We start from the raw sequence: 22,260 nt of genomic DNA, 5'->3' as shown, positions 1-22,260 counted from the left end.
CTTCCTTACAACACAATGACTAAATTAACTCTCAGGCTGAAGGAATCAAAACTGAATATCAACTATTAAGAGAAACAATAAAGAGAATACATTTCAAAATCTATAAATAAAGCCAAAGCTATGGAGAACATCTCCCTAAATGCTTCTATTATTATACAAAATTTACAATTAAGTAGTTCAAAAAACAAAAAAATAACAAACACCCTCAAAAAGAGTAAAGAATTAAAGGATAAAAAAACAAACCAACCATGAATTATTGTATATTTGAAAGTTGCTGAGAGATCTTAAAAGTTATCATCACAAGAAAAATATTTTTGGTAACTGTAAGGTGATGATTTATTGTGGTAATCACTTTGCAACGCATACAAATACTGTACTCCTGAAACTATATGTTATACATCAATAATACCTCGATTAAGAAAATAATAAAAAATATTACCTGAAACTTGAAAAAAAAATTATTGGGGGGAATGAGTGGAGACACGAAAAAAAGATAAAGAGTTGATCATTGCTGAAGCTAGATACAGGGTACAAGGGGAATTCTCTAACTTGTAAGAATGTTTCCACAGTAAAAAGTTTGCTTGAATGGGGGAAACTAGTTGTGGGTTATATAGCAACTCTCTACACTATCTTCCCAACTTTTCCATAAATCTGTAAGTATTCTAGATTTAATCAAGCAAAAATTGTTTGAGGCAGGGAAAAACAGATTGTGGTATAAATACCATTTCCAACAAAAGGAACGGAGGTTCCTTGAGTAAATAGCTAATTGCAAGTCTGGGGTAGAAAATCCCCAAGATGAGCCTAGAACATTTTATCATACCAGAAAGCAAAGAAGTTATCAAAGACTACTGGAATCTTGTCAGAAGGACACAGAAAACAATTCAGTAGCCCAAGACAAGACAATCTAACCATCAAAGAGAACAATACTGCTTCAGTTCAAACACATCAAATATATTAAAAATCATTCGTTCATAACAATACTTAAAAAAAAAAAACCTCACTGATTTCTGTTACAGGATGTTGAGAAACCAACTCGTTATTCTGAAAATTGTTAAAGGAAAGCAATACAAAAAGATTTATTGGCTCAAAAAAAGCCATATGATTAATCTGCATAAATGCCAAAAGGGTATTTGAATAAGTCCTACCCATTACTGATAAAACCTCTCAATAAACAGGAATAGAATGAAACTCTGTTAACATGAGAAAGGGTAGCTATCAGAAATCAAGAACAAATATCATCCTTAAAGATAAAATAGAAATAACCTATAAAAGATGTTTTCTCATCTAAGAATATTCTAAAGTGTCTAGACAATACAGATTTTAAAAGAAGCAATATTTGTAATTTACAAATGACAGAACTTTCTACACTGAAAATATTTAAAAATCCACTGAAAAATAAGACCTAATAATAAGTTAAGAAAATTCACTGAGTTACCTATACATCAAACAGATTTTCAAGTGACTGATCAGGAAAAACAGTATTTAAAAAAAAAAAAAAAGTCTAATAACAATATCTAAAATGCAAAGGCATAAATTTAAAAATTTTCCAATAGCTACATAAAACAAGACATAAAAGAACCCTTGAATAAATTAAGAAATGTATCCTGTTACTAGATTAAAACAGTAAATACTGAAAAGATGTCAATGCCCCTAAATTCTATAAATATAATGAAATTCCAATGAATGACTGAGTTGAGGAGCTTGACAGATTAAAATTTACCATAAAAAATAAAATCTATAGTATGGCAGATGATGATGAATACAAAGGACAAAAATAATGGAAGAAAAGAAAACAGAATAAGGAGATAAAGGATTTGCATTTTCAAAGAGAGGTCTTCCTCAGGAGGTAACTGAATAAGTAACTGAAGAATTAAGAAGACATCCAAAGAATATCTGAGGAAAAGCATTCCAAGACCTCAGATGCAGCAGGTGCAAAAGCCATGAGTAAGAAAGCGTGTCTAACACAGGGGAAGGGAAAGTAAAAAGCCCATCAATGCTGAACCAGAAGAATCTAAAGGAATCTAACATAGCAGAACGATGACCAAAGAAAATGACAAGCCCCGGGGAGGAAAGTGATTAGCTTAAACAAACATTTATTGTATAAAATTATAATATCAGATTTTTAAGGCTAAGAAATGAGAACAAAACTGTGCGGCAATGGCATGCATGTAAGTTGGCAGAGTGGGAAGCAGTTTAAAGTATTCTGTAAGAAAGGAAAAGATAGTTTTAGACTTACAGACATGTATTAAAATTTCAAGAAAACTCCAAGAGTATGTGAGAAAACAAAACAAACAATGTAATTTCACACATGTAAATGGCAGAAAACATGAGAAAGAGGGCAGAAAAAAAAATCAGCCCAAAAGGCGGCAACAGAACAGATGGGGAGACAAAGCACAGAAAACGTAGGATAGCACAAAATGAAGGAGTAAGGATAAATGCAAATATACCAATAATCCCAACAAATAAAAATGAAATAAACTTTCCAATTAAAACAGCAAAATTAGTGAATATCACCACAGAAACCCACAAACATCAAAAAAATACAGGAATACTAAGAACTATACACATGAATTTGGCAATTTATATGAAAAGGACCAATTCCTTGAAAAATACAAATTAGGAAACCCACACAATATGAAATAGATCACTTGAATACCCCTCCAACTACTCAGGAAATTTAATTCATAATTTTAAAATTCCCAAAGATATGGGCACCTGGGTGGCTCAGTTAAGCGTCCAACTCTTGATTCCGGCTCAGGTCATGATCTCAGGGTCGTGAGATCAAGCCCCACATGAGGCTCCACACTCAGCATGGAGTCGGCTTGAGATTCTCTCTCCGCCTCTGTCCCTCCCCCTGCTACTCATGCTCTCAAATAAAATCTTCAAAAAAATAAAACTCCCAAAAAATAAATGATCAGTCCTAAATGGTTTTACTGGAGAATTCTACCCAAACACTTAAAGAATTAACACCAATCTCATCTAGTTTCTTTTATCTAATTTCTTCCAGAAAACAGAAGATGAGAGAATACTTCCAAATTCATTTTATAAAGCTAACATTACCCTGATGGCAAAACTAAACAAAAACAGTATGAAAAATAAGACTACAAACCATCACAAATATAGATGCCAAAACACTTAACAAAATGTTAGCAAACAGAATTTAGTAATACATAAAAAGAATTATATACCACGACCAAGTGAGGTTTATTCCAGGACTACAAGGCTGGTTCAATGTTTGAAATCAATATAGCATACGCCCGCTCTTTTTTTTGGTAGTACACCCTTATTAATAGCTAATAAAAGAAAGCCACATGATCATAACAGTCAATGCAGAAAAAGCATTTGACAAACTCAACACCCAGTCATGATAAAAATTCTCAGAAGAACAGGAACAGAGAACTTCCTCAACTTGATAGAAATCACCTACAAAAAAAATCTATAGCTAACATTACACTTAATGGTAAAAGACTGAATGCATTAGCTAAGATTGGGAACAAGACAAGAATGTCAATTCTCACCATATTAATCAGGATAGTGCTGTAAGTTCTGGATAAGGGAAAAAACAAGAGGAAATAAAAGGCATACAGGTTGGAAAGAAAAAAAAAATTTTAATTGCCTGTATTTGCAGATCCCAAAGTATCTATAAAACGACTCTTAGAACCAGTAACTGAGTTCAGCAAGGTTGCAGGAGACAAGAGCAACACACAAATACCAACCACATCCCTACACACTAACAAAGAACATACGGAAAGAAGTTAAAAACATGGTACTATTTATAATCACTCCAAAAAAATGAAAATACATGTTTACAAATATAACAAAACACATACAGGACTTGTATACTGAAAACTATAAAAAGTTAATAAAAGAAGTCTAAGAAAATTTAAATGAATGGATTCTCCAATGGCTTTTAACACTCAACAAAGAACCGACATCAATTTTCCCTAAACGGACACAGATTTAACACAATTTCAACCCAAATCCCACTAAGACGTTTTTATATTTAAGATTATTCTAAAATTTATATGGAAAGGCAAAGGAACTAGAAGAGTGACAACAATTTGGAAAAAATAGAGAGAAATTAGTCCATTCCATTTCACAACTTGGCTCTGTAATCAAGACTATGTGGTATTAGCAAAGGTAACACATAGGTCTATGGAACAGAACAGAGAACCCAGAAACAGACCTACACAATATGCCAAAATAGTTGACAAAGATGCAAAAGTAACTCAATGGAGGAAAGACTGCCTTTCAACAAATGGTGCTGAAGCAAATTATACATCCAACTATGTCTTACATTTTATACAAAAATTAACTCCAAATGGATCATGAACTTAAACGTTAGAATAAAACTATAAAACTTTTAGGAAAAAAACACAAAAGAAAATCTTCAGGAACTACGGCTAGGCAAAGAGTTTACTTAGACTTGACATTCAAAGCAAAAGCCACAAAAGAAAAAAATAAACACTAGACTTGACCAAAATTAAAAACTTGCGCTCTGCAAGACCCTGTTAAAAAGATGAAAAAACAATCAACAGGCTTGGCAACAGTATTTGCAAACCACCTATCCAACAAAGGATGAGTATCTAGAATATACCTAGAACTCTCAAACCCCAACAGAAAAAAAAATCCAATTTAAAAAAGGGCAAAAGGTATGAAGAGACATTTCATCAATAAGGATATACAGATAAAAAATAAGCACATGAAAATATGTTATCATTAGCCACTAGGGGAGTGCAAATTAAAATCTCACTGAGGTATCACCAGATACATACCAGAATGACTAAAATGAAAAACAGTGATAACACCAAATGCTGGCGAGGATGCAGAGAAACTGGATCACTCCATACATTGCTGGTAGGGATGTAAAATGGTACAGCCACTCTGGAAAACAGTTTGGCAGGTTCTTAAAAAAACTATATATACAATAACCATACAACCCAGGAATTGCACTCCTGGGTACTTTTATCCCAGAGAAATGAAAACTTATGTTCACAAAAAAACCTATGCAGAAATCTTAAAGCACTTTTATTCGTAACAGCCCAAAACTCTCAAACAACACGGATATCTTTCAACAGGTAAATGGTTAAACAAATCCAAACCATGAAATACTATTCAGCAATAAAAAGGGATGAGCTATCAACACATAAAACAACATGAATGAATCTCCAGAGAACGACGCTGAGTGAAAAAAGCCAAGCCCAAAAGGTAACATACTGTATGATTCCACTTAACATTCTTGTAAAAGATAAAACCATAGAAATGAAAAACAGATGGCTGGGTCCGAGATATTAAGGGGATGGGAAGAAAGTGGGTGTGGCATTAAAAATGACAAGAAGAGAGATCCTTATAGTGATGGAAAGTCTATTATCTTGACTGTGTCAATGTCAATATTCTTAAAGTATTGTTGTGATACTGTTCTATAGTTTTGCAAGATATTACCACTGTGAGAAACTTGGTAGAAAGCATAGGAAATGTCTGCACTACTTCTCACAACTGTAAGTTGACAATTTCCTTAATAAAAAACTTAATTTAAAATTACAAAGACCAAGATTACTAGAACAGATTAATATTTTTAATCACAAGAGAGAAAAAACTAAAAGAACACAAAAATGTAGGGGGAGGGAGAATTTTAAAAATTGGGCAAAACTAGTTGACCAAAAGAAAATGGTACAGGCATAATATGAAACAGTAGTCATTAACACAAAGAGCATTCAAAGACATAAAGAGTCAATACAGAAATTAAAAGCATCAATTCAACAAGAAAATATAAGCTTAAACTTTCATGTACTAGCAACAATTTAAAATGTACTTTAAAAATTAGTAAAACTATAAAAAAAACCTGGGGAAAAAATATTCTTCTAAAAGATTAACATATTTCTCTCTAAAAACATATGGAATGAACAGAATTAACAAGCCTAACTACTAGACATATATAAAAGTTTGTGCTTATAATTGGAAAATACACTTTCTCTTCCAAGTACAAACAAAAATAAAAACTGACCAGTCTTAACAGATTTCAAAACCTATCATACGTATCATGCTTCCAAATTACAACATATTTACAAATCAATAACTAAAGAAACTCCCATATGTTTGGAAATAAAAATTTTTAAGTAACTCGAATTCACAGTGAAAAACAGAAAAATACTCACAAGTGAAAAATAATGAAAACAATGCACATCAAAACTTGTGTGATGCAGGGAAAACAATGGAGACCTATGTTAAAACGCTGAAAATTAAAAAGCAAGGCAGCCAACTTAAGAAATTAGAGAAAAAATAAAAATAAACCCTCAAAAAAGTATAAAGTAAATAAAGAGCAGAAATTAATGAAATGGGGGGAGGGATACATTAAAAAGCATAAAAAAAAATCAAAGATTTGATCTTCGAAAAGTCTTTAAAAAATTGGCAGATTTTTAGTGTTTTTAATACTGATCAAGAGAAAAAGGCATTAAAAGAAGAAAGATAAAAGGGACATTACAGGTACTACAAAATTAGAGATTAACAACTTAATACCATAAATTCAAGAACATGAATGAAATAACTTCTTATGAATGTATAACCTACCAAAACTGGCTTAAAAATTGAAATATGAACAATCCTATAAACAAAGCAATTGATCAATGGTTAAGCAGTGTCCCACAAAGAAAACACCAGTAACAATTTTATCAGGGAATTCTACCAAATACATAAAAGATCATTCTAATCTTACATAAATTCTTCCAGAAAAAGAGTATATTTTTTATAGGTCAATATTACTAATTATTAGAAGCAAAAATCTTAAATTAACTATCTTCAGCTTGAGTCCAATAATGAAAAAAGAGACAAACCAGGATTGACTTTATGCTTGAAACACACAAATTTCACCCTGTTAACAGGTACAAAAGAAAAACATCATCTTCTCAAAAAATGCAGAGAAGGCTTTTGATAAAATTCAACATCCATTCATGACTTTTTTTAATTAGCAAACTAGTAACAGAAAGGAACATCCTTAACCTGAAAAGATTATCTACAATAAACCTACAGCAAGCATCATACTTAACTGTGAAACTTTGAAAGCATTCCCTTTAAAATCAGGAACAAGATCAGGATGCCCCCATCACCGCTTCTATTCAACATTGTACTGGAGATCCTAGCCAGCACATTAAGACAAGAAAAAGAAAGAAAAAAAAGCATAAGAATTGGAAAGGAGGAAACAGAGAGGTCATTATTCACAGATAGGTCTGTCTACACAAAAAATCCAAAAGAATTCTATAGATAACTTATCACAATTAGGAGTAGAGCAAGGTTATTACACAAAGTCAAAACTGTACTTCTATACACCAGCAACGTAGAAAATATAATTATGAAAAGATACCATTTATCATTCGATACAAAAATAAAGTACCTAAAAATAAATCTAACATATTTGCAATAGCTTAGTTGAAGAAAATTATAAAACTTTATGAAAGACATTGTAAAAGACCTAAATAAATGGACATTACAATGTTCATGGTTAAGAAAACTTAGTTTTCTCCAAATTGATTTATAGATTCAATGCATTTACCATCAAAATCCCAACAGATCATGCATGTTTGTGTGTGTCTATAACTTATAAAAATGATTTTTAAATTATACAAAGGATCAAACAGCCAAGAAGTACCCTGAAGAACTACAAGGCAGAAGGAGTTGGCCTATGTCTTGTCCCTCAATGATTGAGTCGACTGTATGAGACCAACCTTCACTATGAAAATTTAAAAACTGAAGGTAATATGAAAAACAACCAGTTGAAAACTTGAAGCACTATAAAGTCAGCAAGGACCTGAGAGACCAATGCTGTGGAAAGAAGGGAAGTGTAGAAAATGGAGGCCAACTCCCTGGAAATATCTGCCAAAGAGAAAAGGGCCATGGGTAGGTTGAGAAGGAAAGATCTTTGAATAGACTCACAGAGCTCGGGAAACGAGAAGATTATTTGCAAAATATAACCTGCAAGAACTGTTATCTGGGATATGTAATGAACTCCTACAAATCAGTATGAAAGAGATAGATGGCAAAAAAATTGGCAAAGCCATGTCACAAAAGATATCCAAATGGCCAATAAACATATTAAAAGGGGCTTAACATCCTTACTCATTAGGAGAACACAAATTAAAGCCACTAAACATTCACTAAAATGTTTAAAATTAAAAGAGTGGACAAGAAAGAATGTGAAGCAACTGGAACTCTTATTATTTTGCTAGTGGAAGGGAATGAACAAATTACAACTACATACCAATGAGTCTTGCAAACAAAACTGAGAGAAAAAGTCAGACACAAAAAATATATACATTACACAGTTCCATTTATATAAGTTTCAAAAAAAATAGACAAAACTAATCTAAGACTACTGTCAAGCCAATACCATCTTTGAGAAGACAAACATTAGTCACTGGGAGGTAACTCAAGGGGAGTCTCTAGAGTCCTGGTAATGTTCTGTTTTCTTCATCTGCATTTGGTTATACTGAAAAAATTTATCCAGATGTATTCTCATGATCCATGTATTTCCTACATGAATACCCTATTATCAATAGAAGTTTGTTTTTGTGAAAGTTGTTACAGAGTTGGAGTACTTAAGACACTGTGATGGTGCTGTTAGCCCAGATTAAAAGATTAGAATCCAGAAAGTACAGACAGATCAAATTGTAGTACTACAAATTAGCAAGAAAAAGTTTTTTTAAACCTAGTACAAACATGGACAAGAGAAAAGAATTTCAGAAGGGTTTAGAAAATGTTAGTAAGCATAATAAAAGATGCTCACCTTCATTACATATTCAAAAGGAAAAATTAAAAACCAACAAGTGAAATTTTTACTCATTGGCAAAAACTTTCAATCTGATAAAAGTGTCAGCAAGAAAGCTAAGTAATGAAAACTTCTACACTGTTGGAGAAAGCCAAATACCGATACAATCCTCTTTGGAAAATAATGTGGCATTATCCCGTACTGCTGAAGACGCACACATCCTTAAATTCCAGCAATTCTACTCCTAGAATTTCTACAGTGAAACATACAAATATTTACACTAAATGAAATCAATAAAAATCACAAATAGTGTCAAATCAGTGCAGATTACGTTTATAGAATTTTTCTTTTTTTGCATTTTCAGAACATTTTGTGTTTCAGAAATTTGAATAAGGAATTGGGGATCTGTAATAGGAAAAAAATGTAAACTACACAAATTTCCAACAAGAGAATGGATGAACTGGTATTCATACAATGGAAAATAAAAAACGATAATTAACCAAAAAAACCCCAAATACAGGATCATTCCATTTGTATAAAATTTTTAAATATATGAAAACCTACATACATAGATAAAAATATAATTTTATATATCTACATTCTGTGGATAAAATCAGGAAAGGGCACCCTGCTGACCTAATGAAATAAACGATTTCTTAACTTACATGATGGCTACATACATGTTTATTTACCTATACCTTACCTGTTACAACCTTTTGTACTTACTAAATAACTTAAATATTAAAAAATTTGCATTATCTGGGATATGTAATGAACTCCCACAAATCAGTATGAAAAAAATAGATGGCCCAATACAAAAATGGGCAAAAAAATTGGCAAAGCCAAATACACAAACTACGATTATAATAAGAGAATTGTCCCAAGAGATCTTTTTAAAGGAATTTGCTTCCTCAGAGAATTCAAGGTATTTTTCCCCATAAACTGAGAACAAGTTGCTATTGAAAGAATAAAGCTTCTATAAACTAAAAATATAATCACTGAACTAAATCCTATATTAAAGACAAAATCAAGAAAATGCTCAGATATATACAAATACATGTCAATCTAGAAGTCCAAATTTCACCCCTCAAGTCTCAAAGAAAACAGAAAGGAGGGAAAGAAATTATCAAAGAAATAAAAGATATTCCCCACACCTGAAGAATTTTAGAACTAAAAAGTTAACCCCCAAGAATGAAAAAAAAGGCTTACAACTAAACACACGTCACAAAATACCAAAGATAAAAACACCACCACCAAGATTTTAAACAATGTGACTACAAAAGGATAACCATCAGATTTGTAATGGAACTCTATTACCAACACTAGGTGTTTTAAGTTCCTAGGGCAAAGCTTTCAAAATTCGGTAGGAAAAACTGATTACCAACTTATAAGTCTATATCTAAACTTCCAATAAGTCATTTTCAGACACTGAAGAAATCAGACTGTTTATCACATGTCCATCCTAAAACAACTACTCAAGATTATATTCCAGTAATATCAAAAAAGTAATTTAAAAAAGACATGGGAGTCAAGCAAAAGACCTAATCCAGGAGTGCAATGTAATCCCAGGATGACAGCTGCACAGCAGATCTAGAAAGCAAGCTGCCCAAATTAGAATAGGAAGGTTGAGAGCTCCAGAAAACCTATCTTCAAGAAAACTTAAATGGTTGCATATGAGAACACATAACATTAAATTTAAAAAATAATTTCTATGAGTTCTCCTCACTCAAGCAGGAAACTTTATTATATTTCTCCTTTAAAGAGTACAGGTTTAGTAATAGAAGTTCCTCTATAGCTCCAAGTGATCTGGTTTCACAGTGACTGATATTTCTATCAGGATATATACTACAAAGGGTGGTCCAATACTCAATTTCTAGAATCTTCCTATAGAAGCACAGAAAAGTTTAAAAGTGTTAGAAACCATAATATAAATGCTAAAATCTTGACAGCACAATAGAAAATGAAGGCTGGAAGAGAAGAGTGGAGGTAGGAGAAACAAAGGGAAATGGATGGGCGCTGAATCCTCTCAGAGACTGGGAACCGAAGAGATACTCTCTAAAACTGATAGGTCAAGAAACAGAAATTTAACTATTACAAAAAGTTAGTAACAACTGACAGCAGAATTAGGAACAAAAATGTAACTGGTAGAGGAAGACATAGATGGCCAACAGACACATGAAAAGATGCTCAACATCACTTATCATCAGGAAAATGCAAATCAAAACTACAATAAGGTATCACCTCACACCTCTCAGAATGGCTAAAATCAGCAACACAAGAAACAACAGGTGTTGGCAAGTATGTGGCAAAAGGGCACTTGCACTGTTAGTGGGAATGCAAACTAGTGCAGCCACTCTGGAAAACAGTATGGAGGTTCCTCAAAAAGTTAAAAATAGAAGTAATCTACGATTCATCAATTGCACTAGGTTTTTGCCCAAAGAATACAAAAATACTAATTCAAAGGAATATATGCACCCCAGTATTTATAGCAGTATTTATAGCAGCCAAATTACAGAGGCAGCCCAAGTGTCCATCAACAGATGAATGGATAAAGAAGACGTTGTTTGTATGTATGTATATACATAAACACACACACACACACACACACACACACACACACACACACACACACGAATACTACTCAGCCATAAAAAAGAATGAAATCTTGCCATTTGCAATGACAGAGTTGGAGCCAGAGAGTATATGCTAAGCAAAGTAAATCAGAGAAAGACAAATACCATATGATTTCATTCATATGTGGAATTTAAGAAACAAAACAAACGAGCAAAGGGGAAAAAAGAGAAACTGAGGCAAATCAAGAAACAAACTTTTAACTATAGATAACAAACAGATGGTTACCAGAGGAGAGATGGATGGGGGATGGGTGAACTAGGTGATGGGGATTAAGGTGGGCACTTGTGATGAGCACTGCCTGATGTACTGAAGTGCTGAATCACAATACTGTATGCCTGAAACTAATATTACCCCGTATCTTAATGGGAATTTAAAAGTTTTTTTATTTTAAAGATTTTATTTATTTGACAGAGACACAGCGAGAAAGGAAACACAAGCAGGGGGAGTGGGAGAGGGAGAAGCAGGCTTCCCGCGGAGCAGGGAGCCTGACCGATGTGGGCCTCAATCCCAGGACCCTGGGATCATGACCTGAGCCAAAGGCTTAACAGATGAGCCACCCAGGCACCCCTAAATTAAAACTTAAAAAAAATAATAAAAAATAACTGGTACAAATCAAAATGCTAGGAAAAGTGGAAAACATAATGATCTAAACTTCATATCTACTAAAGTCAAGCAAAAGACACTGTTCAGAATTGAAAAAAAAATCAAGATACAGAAAAATATGTGTTTTTGAGTTTAGGAATTAGCCTAAAGAAAAAAACTAAAAACACCCAAACATAGTTAAAGGCAGTTATATCAGGAGTAGAATCTACTGGGAAATAAAGGAAGGGCTTTTATTTTTCCTTCTGAATTCTCCTAAACCACCTGCACAAGTATTGCTTTCATTTGGGAAAAACGATAAGGAATGGAGATAAGAATATAAATTATTATTAAAACCATTTTCCAGGGGCTCCTGGGTTGCTCAGTCGGTTAAACTTCCCACTCCTGATTTCAGCTCAGGTCATAATCTCAGAGTCCTGAGAACAAGCCCCTAATGGGGCTCCACTCTCAACATAGGGCCTGCTTGGGATTCTCTCTCTAGCTCTGCCTCTGCCCCTCCTCCCACTCATGCTCTTGTGTGAGTGCTCTCTCTCACACTTGCAAAATAAAGAAATCTTCAAAAACACTTTCCAGATTAGGGCGCCTGGGTGGCTCAGTCAGTTAAGTGTCTGACTCCTGATTTTGGCTCAGGTCATGATCTCGGGGTCATGGGATTGAGCCTTGTGTCAGGTTCTGCACTGGGCATGGAGTGTGGAGCCTGCTTGGGATTCTCTCTCTCCTTTTCCCTCTGCCCCCCCCACTTGTGCACACATGTGCACAGTCTTTCAATAAATAAAATATTTTTTTAAAAAATATTTTCCAGGTTAAAGAAAAAGTGAAATAATTTGGCCAAGGTCATACAGTCAATAACCATGCATCCCCAAAGCTAATGTCAAAAAAAAAAAAAAAAGAGGCAGGAGGGAAAGGAAAGAAAGAAGAAAACAACCTTCTGCAACAGCTTTTACTGACCTATAGGAATAATCAAATGGAGAGCTCTGAATGTCTACGTTAGGTTTATATTGTTCTCTGCAAATTCACAAAATTCTTATTTGTTTCAAACTGCTTTTCCAAAAAAGTCACATTACTGGGGGTGGGGATTCAAAGTAAACATTCATAGAGAATAGTTTGGACTATGATGCCAACTGATTCCACGTATCACTTTTATTTCAACTGTGCAATTTCTTAAATTCAGATACCTGAATAAAAAGAGACTAGCTATAAGGATAACTCAAGGGAGAATCATCCTTCAACAAATAATGTGGGGAAGTGGATATCCACATGCAAAAGAAGTTCGATCCCTACCTCACACCATAAACAAAAAGTAACTCAAAATGGATCAACAACCTAAATGTAAAAACTACAACTATAAATATAAACCCTTATATGACAACAGACATAAATCTTTATGACACTGGATTAGGCAATGACTTATCAAAATCACAAGCAAGAAAAAAAAAGTTATAAATTAAACTTTGTCAAAATTAAAAAACTTTTGTGCTTCAAAGCACATTATGAAGAAAGTGAAAAGACAGCCCATAAAAAGGAGTAAACCATATTATCTGATAAAGAACTTCAACTTAAAAAAAAAATTTAAAAATGGGCAAAAGGTTTGAATAGACATTTTTCCAAAGACAACACACAAATGGCCAATAAGCACACGCAAAGATGCTCAACATCATTAGTCACCAGGGAAATAAAAAACAAAACCACTTTACATCCATGTGGGTGAGGATATGGAGAAATTAGGACTCTTATAACTACTAGTAGGAATGTAAAATGATGCAGCAGTTTGGGGAAAGTTTGGCAGTTCCTCAAACACTTAAACATAGAGTTACCATGTGTACCCTGCAATGCCACCCCTAGATAACTACCCAAAATAACTAAAAACATGTATCCACACACAACTTATACACAGATGAATGTTCATACTAGTCAAAGAGTGCAAACAACCCAAATATACATAAACTCATGAATAAACAAAATGTGGTATACTCCATACAATGGAATATTAGCCATAAAAAGGAATGAAGCACTGCTATATGCTACAACGTGAACCTTGAAAAGGTTATGTTAAATGAGAGGAGCCAGACACAAAAGGCCATGTGTATGATTCTATTTCTATGAAATGTCTAAAACAGACAAATCCACAGACAGAAAGCAGATTACTGGAAGCTGAGGGCTGGATGAAAGGAGAAGGAGTAACTGCTAATGAGTACTGGGTTTCTTCTGGGGTGATGAAAATGTTCTGGAATTAGATGGTGGATGCTTGCACAACTTTGTGAATAGACCAAAAACCACTTTAAAACGCTGAATTTTATGGCATGTAAATTAAATCTCAATAAAAAAATTTTAAAAATAAAGTAGCTAAGACCCAATCCAGAAAAACAAAGGCAGGGGCGCCTGGCTGGCTCAGTCGTTAGACATCTGCCTTCGGCTCAGGTCGTGATCCCAGAGTCCTGGGATCAAGCCCTGCATTGGGCTCCCTGCTCAGCAGGAAGCCTGCTTATCCCTCTCCCACTCCCCCTGCTTGTGTTCCCTCCCTCACTGTCTCTCTCTCTGTCAAATAAATAAATATCTTTTAAAAAAAGAAAAGAAAACAAAGACAAAATTCTGAGAAAGGAGAAACATCTGAATAATGTTGTATTTAGAAAAGTGTCAGCTTTATCAGAAAAGATATTCATGGAAGGAGGCCACAGACCCAAGGAGCAAACAAATGCAAAAGTATCTACTATAGCTAAAAATACCTTGGTTTACTATAAAAAATTATCTATTTAAGTTAAATATTGAGTTTTGAATGTGCTTTCATAGACATGATCTCAAGTGAAGTTGTGTCCTGAAATTTTAGTTGTGTCCAACTCATGACTTAGAATCACATGGTGGATTCAGTTGCATCTATCATATCTATTAATCTATTTACTTGTCCAGTAGTTGGGGAGTATGAAGGATGAGGAACTCTAACCTCAAATACCCCCATTAACTTTCTATTCTCCCTCTATATCCTAACAGCACCTGAAGCTACCAGAATGGCAAGTTCTGCTAGGTGTAAAGAACCAAACACTCAAGCCTTCTAGGCAGAAAATCTTCTGTTACAGAATTACTTAAGACTCAGCATAAAAGATCTTCTGCATTTGGTTTGCCAGTATCTATTAAGAAAGTTATGATCACTCACTCTTTCACTAGCCCAAATAGGCACTAAGACTGCACATACACTCACTCCCGTTCTCTGAGGCACATGGAGATAATAAACTCAATGCACAAAAGGAAGGGGATAAGGAATAGAGGAGAGAGGGAGAGAGAACCTTTAAAGAAAGGAATAAAAAAAAAAAAGAATGTTACTGCAATAGATCCCCCTCCATCTCCACACTTGAGTGGTGAGAAGTAAGGAGAGTGGATTAACCAGGTTAAATAACAGCAGGAACCTTTTTAAGAACTGCCAAAAGACTGCACCAGTAGCCCACAGTATACAATTATGCAACTGGAGGAGAAAGACAAGGGTAAAAAAGCCACTCCGGGGGGGGGTGCCTGGATAGCTCAGTCGATTAAACGTCCCACTCTTAATTTTGGCCCAGGTCATGATCTCAGGGTTGTAAGACTACGCCCTATGTTGAGCTCTGCACTCATCAGGGAGTCTGCTTGAGATTCTCTCTCCCTCTGCTCCTCCACCCTGCCCCACCCCTGCACCTCCCCACCCCCCCCCCCCCAAATCCAAGCTCACTCTCTAAAAAAAACTCAAAAAAAAAAAAAAAAAGCCACTCTGGTTGAAGAAATGAGGGACTTCAGAACCCTGACTATTCTGCCTCTGCTCCATCCCTGTGCTTAGCTCTGCTAGAGACTTTCGTAAGGAGAAAGGAGGGTGGCAGTGACAGAAGTCGAAGCCATCAGATCTTATGAGCTTGTCCCAGGTTAATTCACAACTAGTTAGTTTGCAAACTAGGTTAATTCAGAAACTTCTACCGGGGGGTATAGCTCAGTGGTAGAGCATTTGACTGCAGAAACTTCTACCAACATAAATGCTATAAACAAGCAACCAGTGAAATGAATAATTTCTTCTCTAGCACCTTGAAAGCTTGGAACACATGATGTGTTATTATAATCATCCTTGACGGGCACCTGGGAGGCTCATTTGGTTAAGCGACTGCCTTCAGCTCAGGTCATGATCCCAGAGTCCTGGGATTGAGACCCACATCAGGCTCCCAGCTCAGCGGGGAGCCTGCTTCTCCCCTGACCCTCTCCCCTCTCATGTGGTTTCTCTCTCTCTAATAAATAAATAAATAAAATCTTAAAAAAAAATCATCCTTGACTACTCAGCCCACAATTTCCATTTACAGAGAACTTACTCCTTCCTTTCCCCCAACCCATCAAGATAATCTCATGAGTCAGGTTTGTGTGCTAGGACTCTAAACTGGCCATAGATGATTAGAAAAGAAGTGGACCCTCACCTAAGCTCAGCCAGTCGGATCCTCTCTCAGAAGAACTAGAAGAAAGGTATGCTGGTATTCTATTAAAATGAAAGCAGCGAAGTGTAGGGCTGCCATATTCTGCTATGACCGGACAAGACCTCTGGTATTGGCTTACACAGCAGTCTCCAAAATCATCTGGCGGCCTCTTAAGGTTCCACAGAAGTTGCCTCATCAAATAACACCCACCCCCCACCCTAAGCTTACAAAGCAAAGGCACAGGAGTCACCAAAGCACAGTGAGGATGACCTTTCCCAGAATTCCTGACCTCCAGTACAGGAGATGGCATCACCAGCCAGAAGTGACCTGCTCCAGTTATACATGCCCCTAGGGAGTAGCCCTGAATGATAATGGATAAAGATAATGGAAATCCTCTCAGCAGCAGTATGGATAGCCATATATGTGACATCCAGGTCGGCTATTTCCTCTACTGCCAAGTTAGCCAGCAAACTAATACTGGCCATTTCTCCTGGTCCTTTAATTTACTTGGTGATCTCTCTGACCCTCACAGAATATATTCTGAAGCAGAGACCATTTAGAATGCCCTACATGTTTCTTCCTCTTTTCCTCCTTTCTAATTAGATTTTCAGTCAGCTGTCCTGTTTCCCCTCCACTATTATATGTCACATAAGAAGGGCACTGGCTATTTATCATCGTTTAGTTCACAGACTGCAGGCTGATGGCTAGCAGCACCACGTGGACCTGAAGGAAACTACACAGAGCAGGATAGCTCAGACTCTGAAAAGCATGGACTCTAAAGCTGGACATGTGATGTTAAAAATCCCAGGTCTTCCAGCTCAAACTGTCAGGTTACTCAAGCTGTCTCAATTTCTTCTGACAATTTCTCCTAACAATTCTATTACAATTGTTGTGAGAATCAAACAAATGTGTGAAGTGCCTAGACCAGAGCCAGGTATGTAATAACCACTTATAATGGATACCTATCATCATCATCATCATCATCATCATCACTGTTCCAAATGGGGGCAGGGGACGGAGACGGTTCATCTTTAAATGGAGAAGATGCTGCTGAGCAACTAAGGTGAAGACTGAGGTGGATAATTCTTCCAGCATCTACCTGCACATCCTTCCTCTGAAAACTCTTCCCAGTAATTCTCTGTTGGGCACCTTATGTAAACTATGTGGGAGGGGCCATCTTCCATCAAGTGTAGGGAGAAGCAAAGACAGCTGATTTACAGAAAAAGATAATGAAGCTGACCCACAAAACAAATTGTAGAGGGCAAGGTGAGGGAGGCAGAAGAGGGAAGGGGGAAAGGAGGTGGGGGGAGATAAAGGGGGGTAGTGGAAAAGGGGTTGGGGACAGGAAGACCCAAAGAGAAAAAAAGCATCTTTGGTTTCCAACCACTTTGCAGTTCCTAGTTCCACTTGAACTTCAGCACTGACTGCCCTGTCTGCCCTATATTGGTAAATAAATCCTCCCTTTTTATTAAGCTTTGACCAATAACATTTATAAAAGTCTAATGCAAGTCTTGGAAAAATTTTCATCAACAAAAAACCTTAAAAGAGGATAAATTGTATAGACGTTACTACGCAAAAATGAAGAGAATATTGCAGGTAAAAAAAAATTTAACTTCAACCTTCAGTCTCCTCAATCAATCCCTAAACCTAATGCATTCATTTTTACAGCTGAGGCTCAGGCCTGGTTGTTCCAAAGCTCCACAGGTGTTAAAAGCTCTACAGTCTGAGATACTAAAACTCCTACACGTACCAATATGAATACCCTTTACCTACTATCATGGTTCTCTGTATAAACTAATATAAGGCATAAAATGCATTAATGTACTATTCTTTTTGAAACAAAAGGGAAAATGGCAGGTATTATGCAAACTGTAACACACTCTCCCTTTAGATCGGAATCACCAATACGTTCTTTTGATTATGTCCACCGTACCAGCGAGGTGAGCAGCCAACATCCTTCCCGACTCCATCCCTCGCGGAAAAAAATAAACATACAAAACTGAATCTTTTACCGGATTCCTCTTCCTTCTTTTTTTTTTTTTTTTTTAAGATTTTATTTATTTATTTGAGAGAGAGAGAATGAGAGACAGAGACCACGAGAGGGAAGAGGGTCAGAGGGAGAAGCAGACTCCCCGCCGAGCAGGGAGCCCGACGCGGGACTCGATCCCGGGACTCCAGGATCACGACCCGAGCCGAAGGCAGTCGCTCAACCAACTGAGCCACCCAGGCGCCCTCCTCTTCCTTCTTATTCCAGAAAGTAACCCTAACATCATACCTCTGTTATGCAAAAGGAATGCCGTTAATTTCAAGTTCACATTCATCTACACTTTGACTTTTTTTTTTTAAATCAGGGTTTCCGTCCCTAGGTATTCCATTTCTGTCGCCAGTAATTCAGCGATCCATAAAAAATAAAGCCTGTTCGTTTACCACAGTTTAGTTTCAGTTGAGGACTCTGAAGGTTATCAGCCCAGGGAAAAATATCTTTTCCGTTCCACCCCCAGCACACCCATTTTCAAACCTCTACAGTTCAAAGATATCAACAATAAAGTTTTCACCTTGTTCTAAGGCTAGAAAGAGAAATGTTTTCCCTCAAGAGCAAAACGAGTTCACAAACCTCATGACAACACGGCCTTTGCGGGTGTCTTACCATGGCACTAAGAAAATATCAAGGTTTAAGGTCGATTATTAAAGGCAGTGATCCCAAAAGACCAGGCTTCTCTCGAAGAGGAAGCACTGGTAGAAGGAAGGGGCCTTTCTCGTGACAGATCTTACTAAACGGTAGCATCAGCCATAAGACGAGGATTCCTAAAGGCAACTTCACGTTTCACAAAATAGTCTCCCACCAAGTGAGTAACGTGTAGACTTCTGAATCGCCACACACACGTACACCCCATGAAGGTGGAAAAGCAAATCCCGCTTCCCACCTCAGCCCTTACACGAGAAGGTCGAGTCCCCCTGAGCCCCTCCCGACGGCGGCCCCCGCCCCACGCCAGGTGTGCGAACCCCCGGCGGGACCCACCGGCAGCTCGCCCGCGCCCCGGGCCTGCCGCCCCCGCGCGGCCCAGGCGTCCTCCGCCGCCTGGCTCCCCTCCCCCGCCCGCGCCCGCCCAGGCGGGCGCTCGCTCGCACTCGGGCCGGAGCTCGCGGCTCCGCCAACTCGTCCCCGCGAAACAAGAAGGTGGCGGGCGGCGACGCTGCGGCTTCCCCGCCTCCCCTCCCCTCCCCCGCGGCCTCCACTCTCCACTCCCGCGCCCCCGCTTACCCTCAACTCCTCGAAATCCGCCATTTTACACCACCCGCGGGCGCCGCCGCCGATGCCGCCACAGCACCCCCTCCCGCTGCCGCCAACGACGCCGCCGCCACCACGGCCGCCGCCGCCGCCTCCAGCACCATCCTGCACTGGGCGCCTCTGAAGACGCCGCGGCCGCCGCCGCCGCTGCCGCTGCCGCCGCTGCCGCCGCCGCCGGACCTGTCACGTGACCGGCGCGGAAGCCCCGCCCCCGGCGCGCGCGGGCTCCGCCCTCCGGCGCCCACCCAGCCCACCCGGTCCACCACCTTCCGCCCACGTCTTCCGCCCCGGCTCGCTGCGCGCTGCGTTCGCCGAGCGTCAGCTCCCGCCCTCTCCCGCGGCCTGCGGGCCTCCCGCACGCCTTCAGGCGCGGAGCCTGTGGCCTTGCCCTTCTCCCCGCGCGGCGCTTCCCTCCCCTGGAAGCGCTGGCGCGACTGCAGCGTTACCCGGCGGCCTGGAGGAGGGCCTGGCCCGGGGGATTGGCGGAGAGAAAGAAGAGGTGCCCGGGGCTCCGAGACAGCAACATTTCGGGAAAATTCTAACGGTGTTCTTCCACACGGTGGCTGTAGCTGGAGGAAAGCAGCCGCAAATAAAACCATCCCCCAGAGTAGTGGCGGAACAATCTAAATGTGGGTGTTGGGTAAGCTATTGTTCCTATCTAATGGTGCAGGATTGGTGAGACCTCTTTGGATTTGGTAATATCCTCCAAGTACTAACCTGGCTGATTCCTTCTGACTTTGAAGGGCGACTGAATGTCATGGACTGCAGAGTTGAGAGAGTTGGGCGGTGGGACTATGGAGCCGTGAAATAAGAGAGCGAAATCAGAGCGCTCAGGAGAACCCTGGTTTTTAAAAAGTCGAGGGGTCAGGGAAATCAGATAGCTAGGAAAGATGAAATGCCGAGGGCAGAAGAGATGAAAGGAAGCTTGATGGCACCGCTGACGTGCTGATAAAGGATGAGAGAAGATGCTGAGTCAAGCTGTTCAAAAATTCACTGGACCAAGTCCAGGGTTGAGGTTTCCTTGAAGAGATGGTTGGAACCCACCCACGAAAGAACTTTAAAACGATACAATTTGCAAGGCCCTGTTTAATTTGGTTCCTACCTACTGCCTCTTCCCACCCCTATTTGTTTAATGAGTAAAAGAATGAATGAACAATATCTAGAGTGGTTTCTAATGCTGGTTCGCTAACATTAACTTTGTGGTCTTAGCTTGGCTTATTCTTGATCTGAGCTTATTCTCCTTTGGCCTTGGTTTACACCTCAGTGGAGTTTAACATTGTTCAACAGGCATTAAATGAAGGCCACTGCGAACTAGGAGCTTTGAGGGAATAGAAAGATGAATGGATTATAATACAGCCCTTCCGCCAAGAGGCTTTCAACACAAAAGAGGGACCAATGTGAACACAAGATTAAGAGAAGTATGGCCTCCCTGAGACTTGTTTGTAGTGTTCATTTTAGGGTTGGGTAGGTTTGACCGCAGAATTCTAAGTGCTGCCTCAGACAACCCAGTCATAACCAATGTCCTCCTTGTCACAGTGATTACATCAGAGCTGAACCTGTAAATCCAACTACGACTACAGGGCATTTCCAGGCTTTGCCAATTAGATCAAGTGTGGGCCCATTTATTCAGTGATTAGAGATGAGACTTTCTAGCTTGTGGAGTGCTATAACCATTTTGCTACAATGAGGGGTCAGCTTGAGGACCAACCCATCTCATGGGTAAGAATCACCAAAAAAATGCCAGAATTAACTTTGACAACCCCCCCCCGCACCTCTTTACTAGTCAGTTTTCTTAAGCCAATGACTTTCTGTTACTGTTTCAGATAGTTTTCGATAGGTTTTCTATTAGTAGCATCTGAAATAGAATGCTACGTTGTCTGCCTACACCAGATTACTAATTTGGCATCTTTTCTAAACTATACTCTCTAATACTCATTCAATATTTGTTTAGTGGAAAGCCTGAGTGGTAAAGAGTGGAGGAGATGTCTGTCTCTTGACTGTCAGTAACAGTTCAGCTCTGATCTAAATTTGTATATCCTACTCATGAGAAAGAAATCTCTGCACTTACTTGCATCTAAGTTCCTTATAATGTGGCATGAAATGTCCTTGGAGCAGAGCTGGGGAGGAGGGAGGTGTGATAATCTCACCACCGCTTTAAGCCTCATACCAAACTACCACTTCCAGCCACACACACAGCTATCCTCCCAGAGGAATTCCATTAAATACAATTTTTAGCAGCTCTTTCTGCCCACAGATCCTGTGTCTGTGCCTTAATAAAACTACCTTTTTTGCACCGAAAAAATAAAAAATAATAAATACAATTTTTTCCTCGCTACATTTTCTTTTTTTAAAAGATATTATTTTTAAGTAATCTCTATACCCAAAGTGGGGTTTGAATTTACAACACCAAGATCAAGAGTCACACGCTCCACAGACTGAGTCAACCAGGCACCCTCCTTATTACACTTTCTATGATAAAATGTGTTAACACTTTTTATGGATTGGGATTCTAGGCAATTACCTGATTGGTCCACCCCCTTAACCTAGCTCCAATTAAAAAACAT

General features: G+C 38.2%; 1 protein-coding gene across 10 annotated transcripts in view; it reads right to left on the bottom strand.

Moving 5' to 3' along the window:
• The window catches only part of PIAS2 (protein inhibitor of activated STAT 2), a 117,825-nt gene extending 97,930 nt beyond the window's left edge, over positions 1-19,895 (bottom strand). For 6 of the 10 annotated variants that reach the window (XR_012380022.1, XM_073898252.1, XM_073898248.1 and 3 more), the window contains exons 1-3: positions 19,670-19,895; positions 7,044-7,132; positions 4,776-4,882 (exon numbers count right to left, since the gene is read on the bottom strand). Coding sequence is in view for 7 of the 10 variants with exons in the window: in XM_073898252.1 (XP_073754353.1) it covers positions 4,776-4,882; positions 7,044-7,119 (183 nt within the window). In the remaining 3 variants the exon portion in view is untranslated. Of the gene's footprint in view, positions 1-4,775; positions 4,885-7,043; positions 7,133-19,054; positions 19,321-19,669 lie in introns of those variants that run through there. The other 4 variants (XM_073898255.1, XM_073898254.1, XM_025886419.2 and 1 more) reach the window with 4 other exon arrangements.
• Between the last annotated feature and the right edge of the window lie 2,365 nt (positions 19,896-22,260).

The sequence above is a fragment of the Callorhinus ursinus genome, unplaced genomic scaffold (genome assembly GCF_003265705.2).
Source record: "Callorhinus ursinus isolate GAN/ISIS: 27379988/994484 unplaced genomic scaffold, GSC_fseal_2.0 scaffold11, whole genome shotgun sequence".
NCBI classification, from domain to species: Eukaryota; Metazoa; Chordata; class Mammalia; order Carnivora; family Otariidae; genus Callorhinus; species Callorhinus ursinus.
This window is presented reverse-complemented; position numbering and strand designations above follow the sequence as displayed.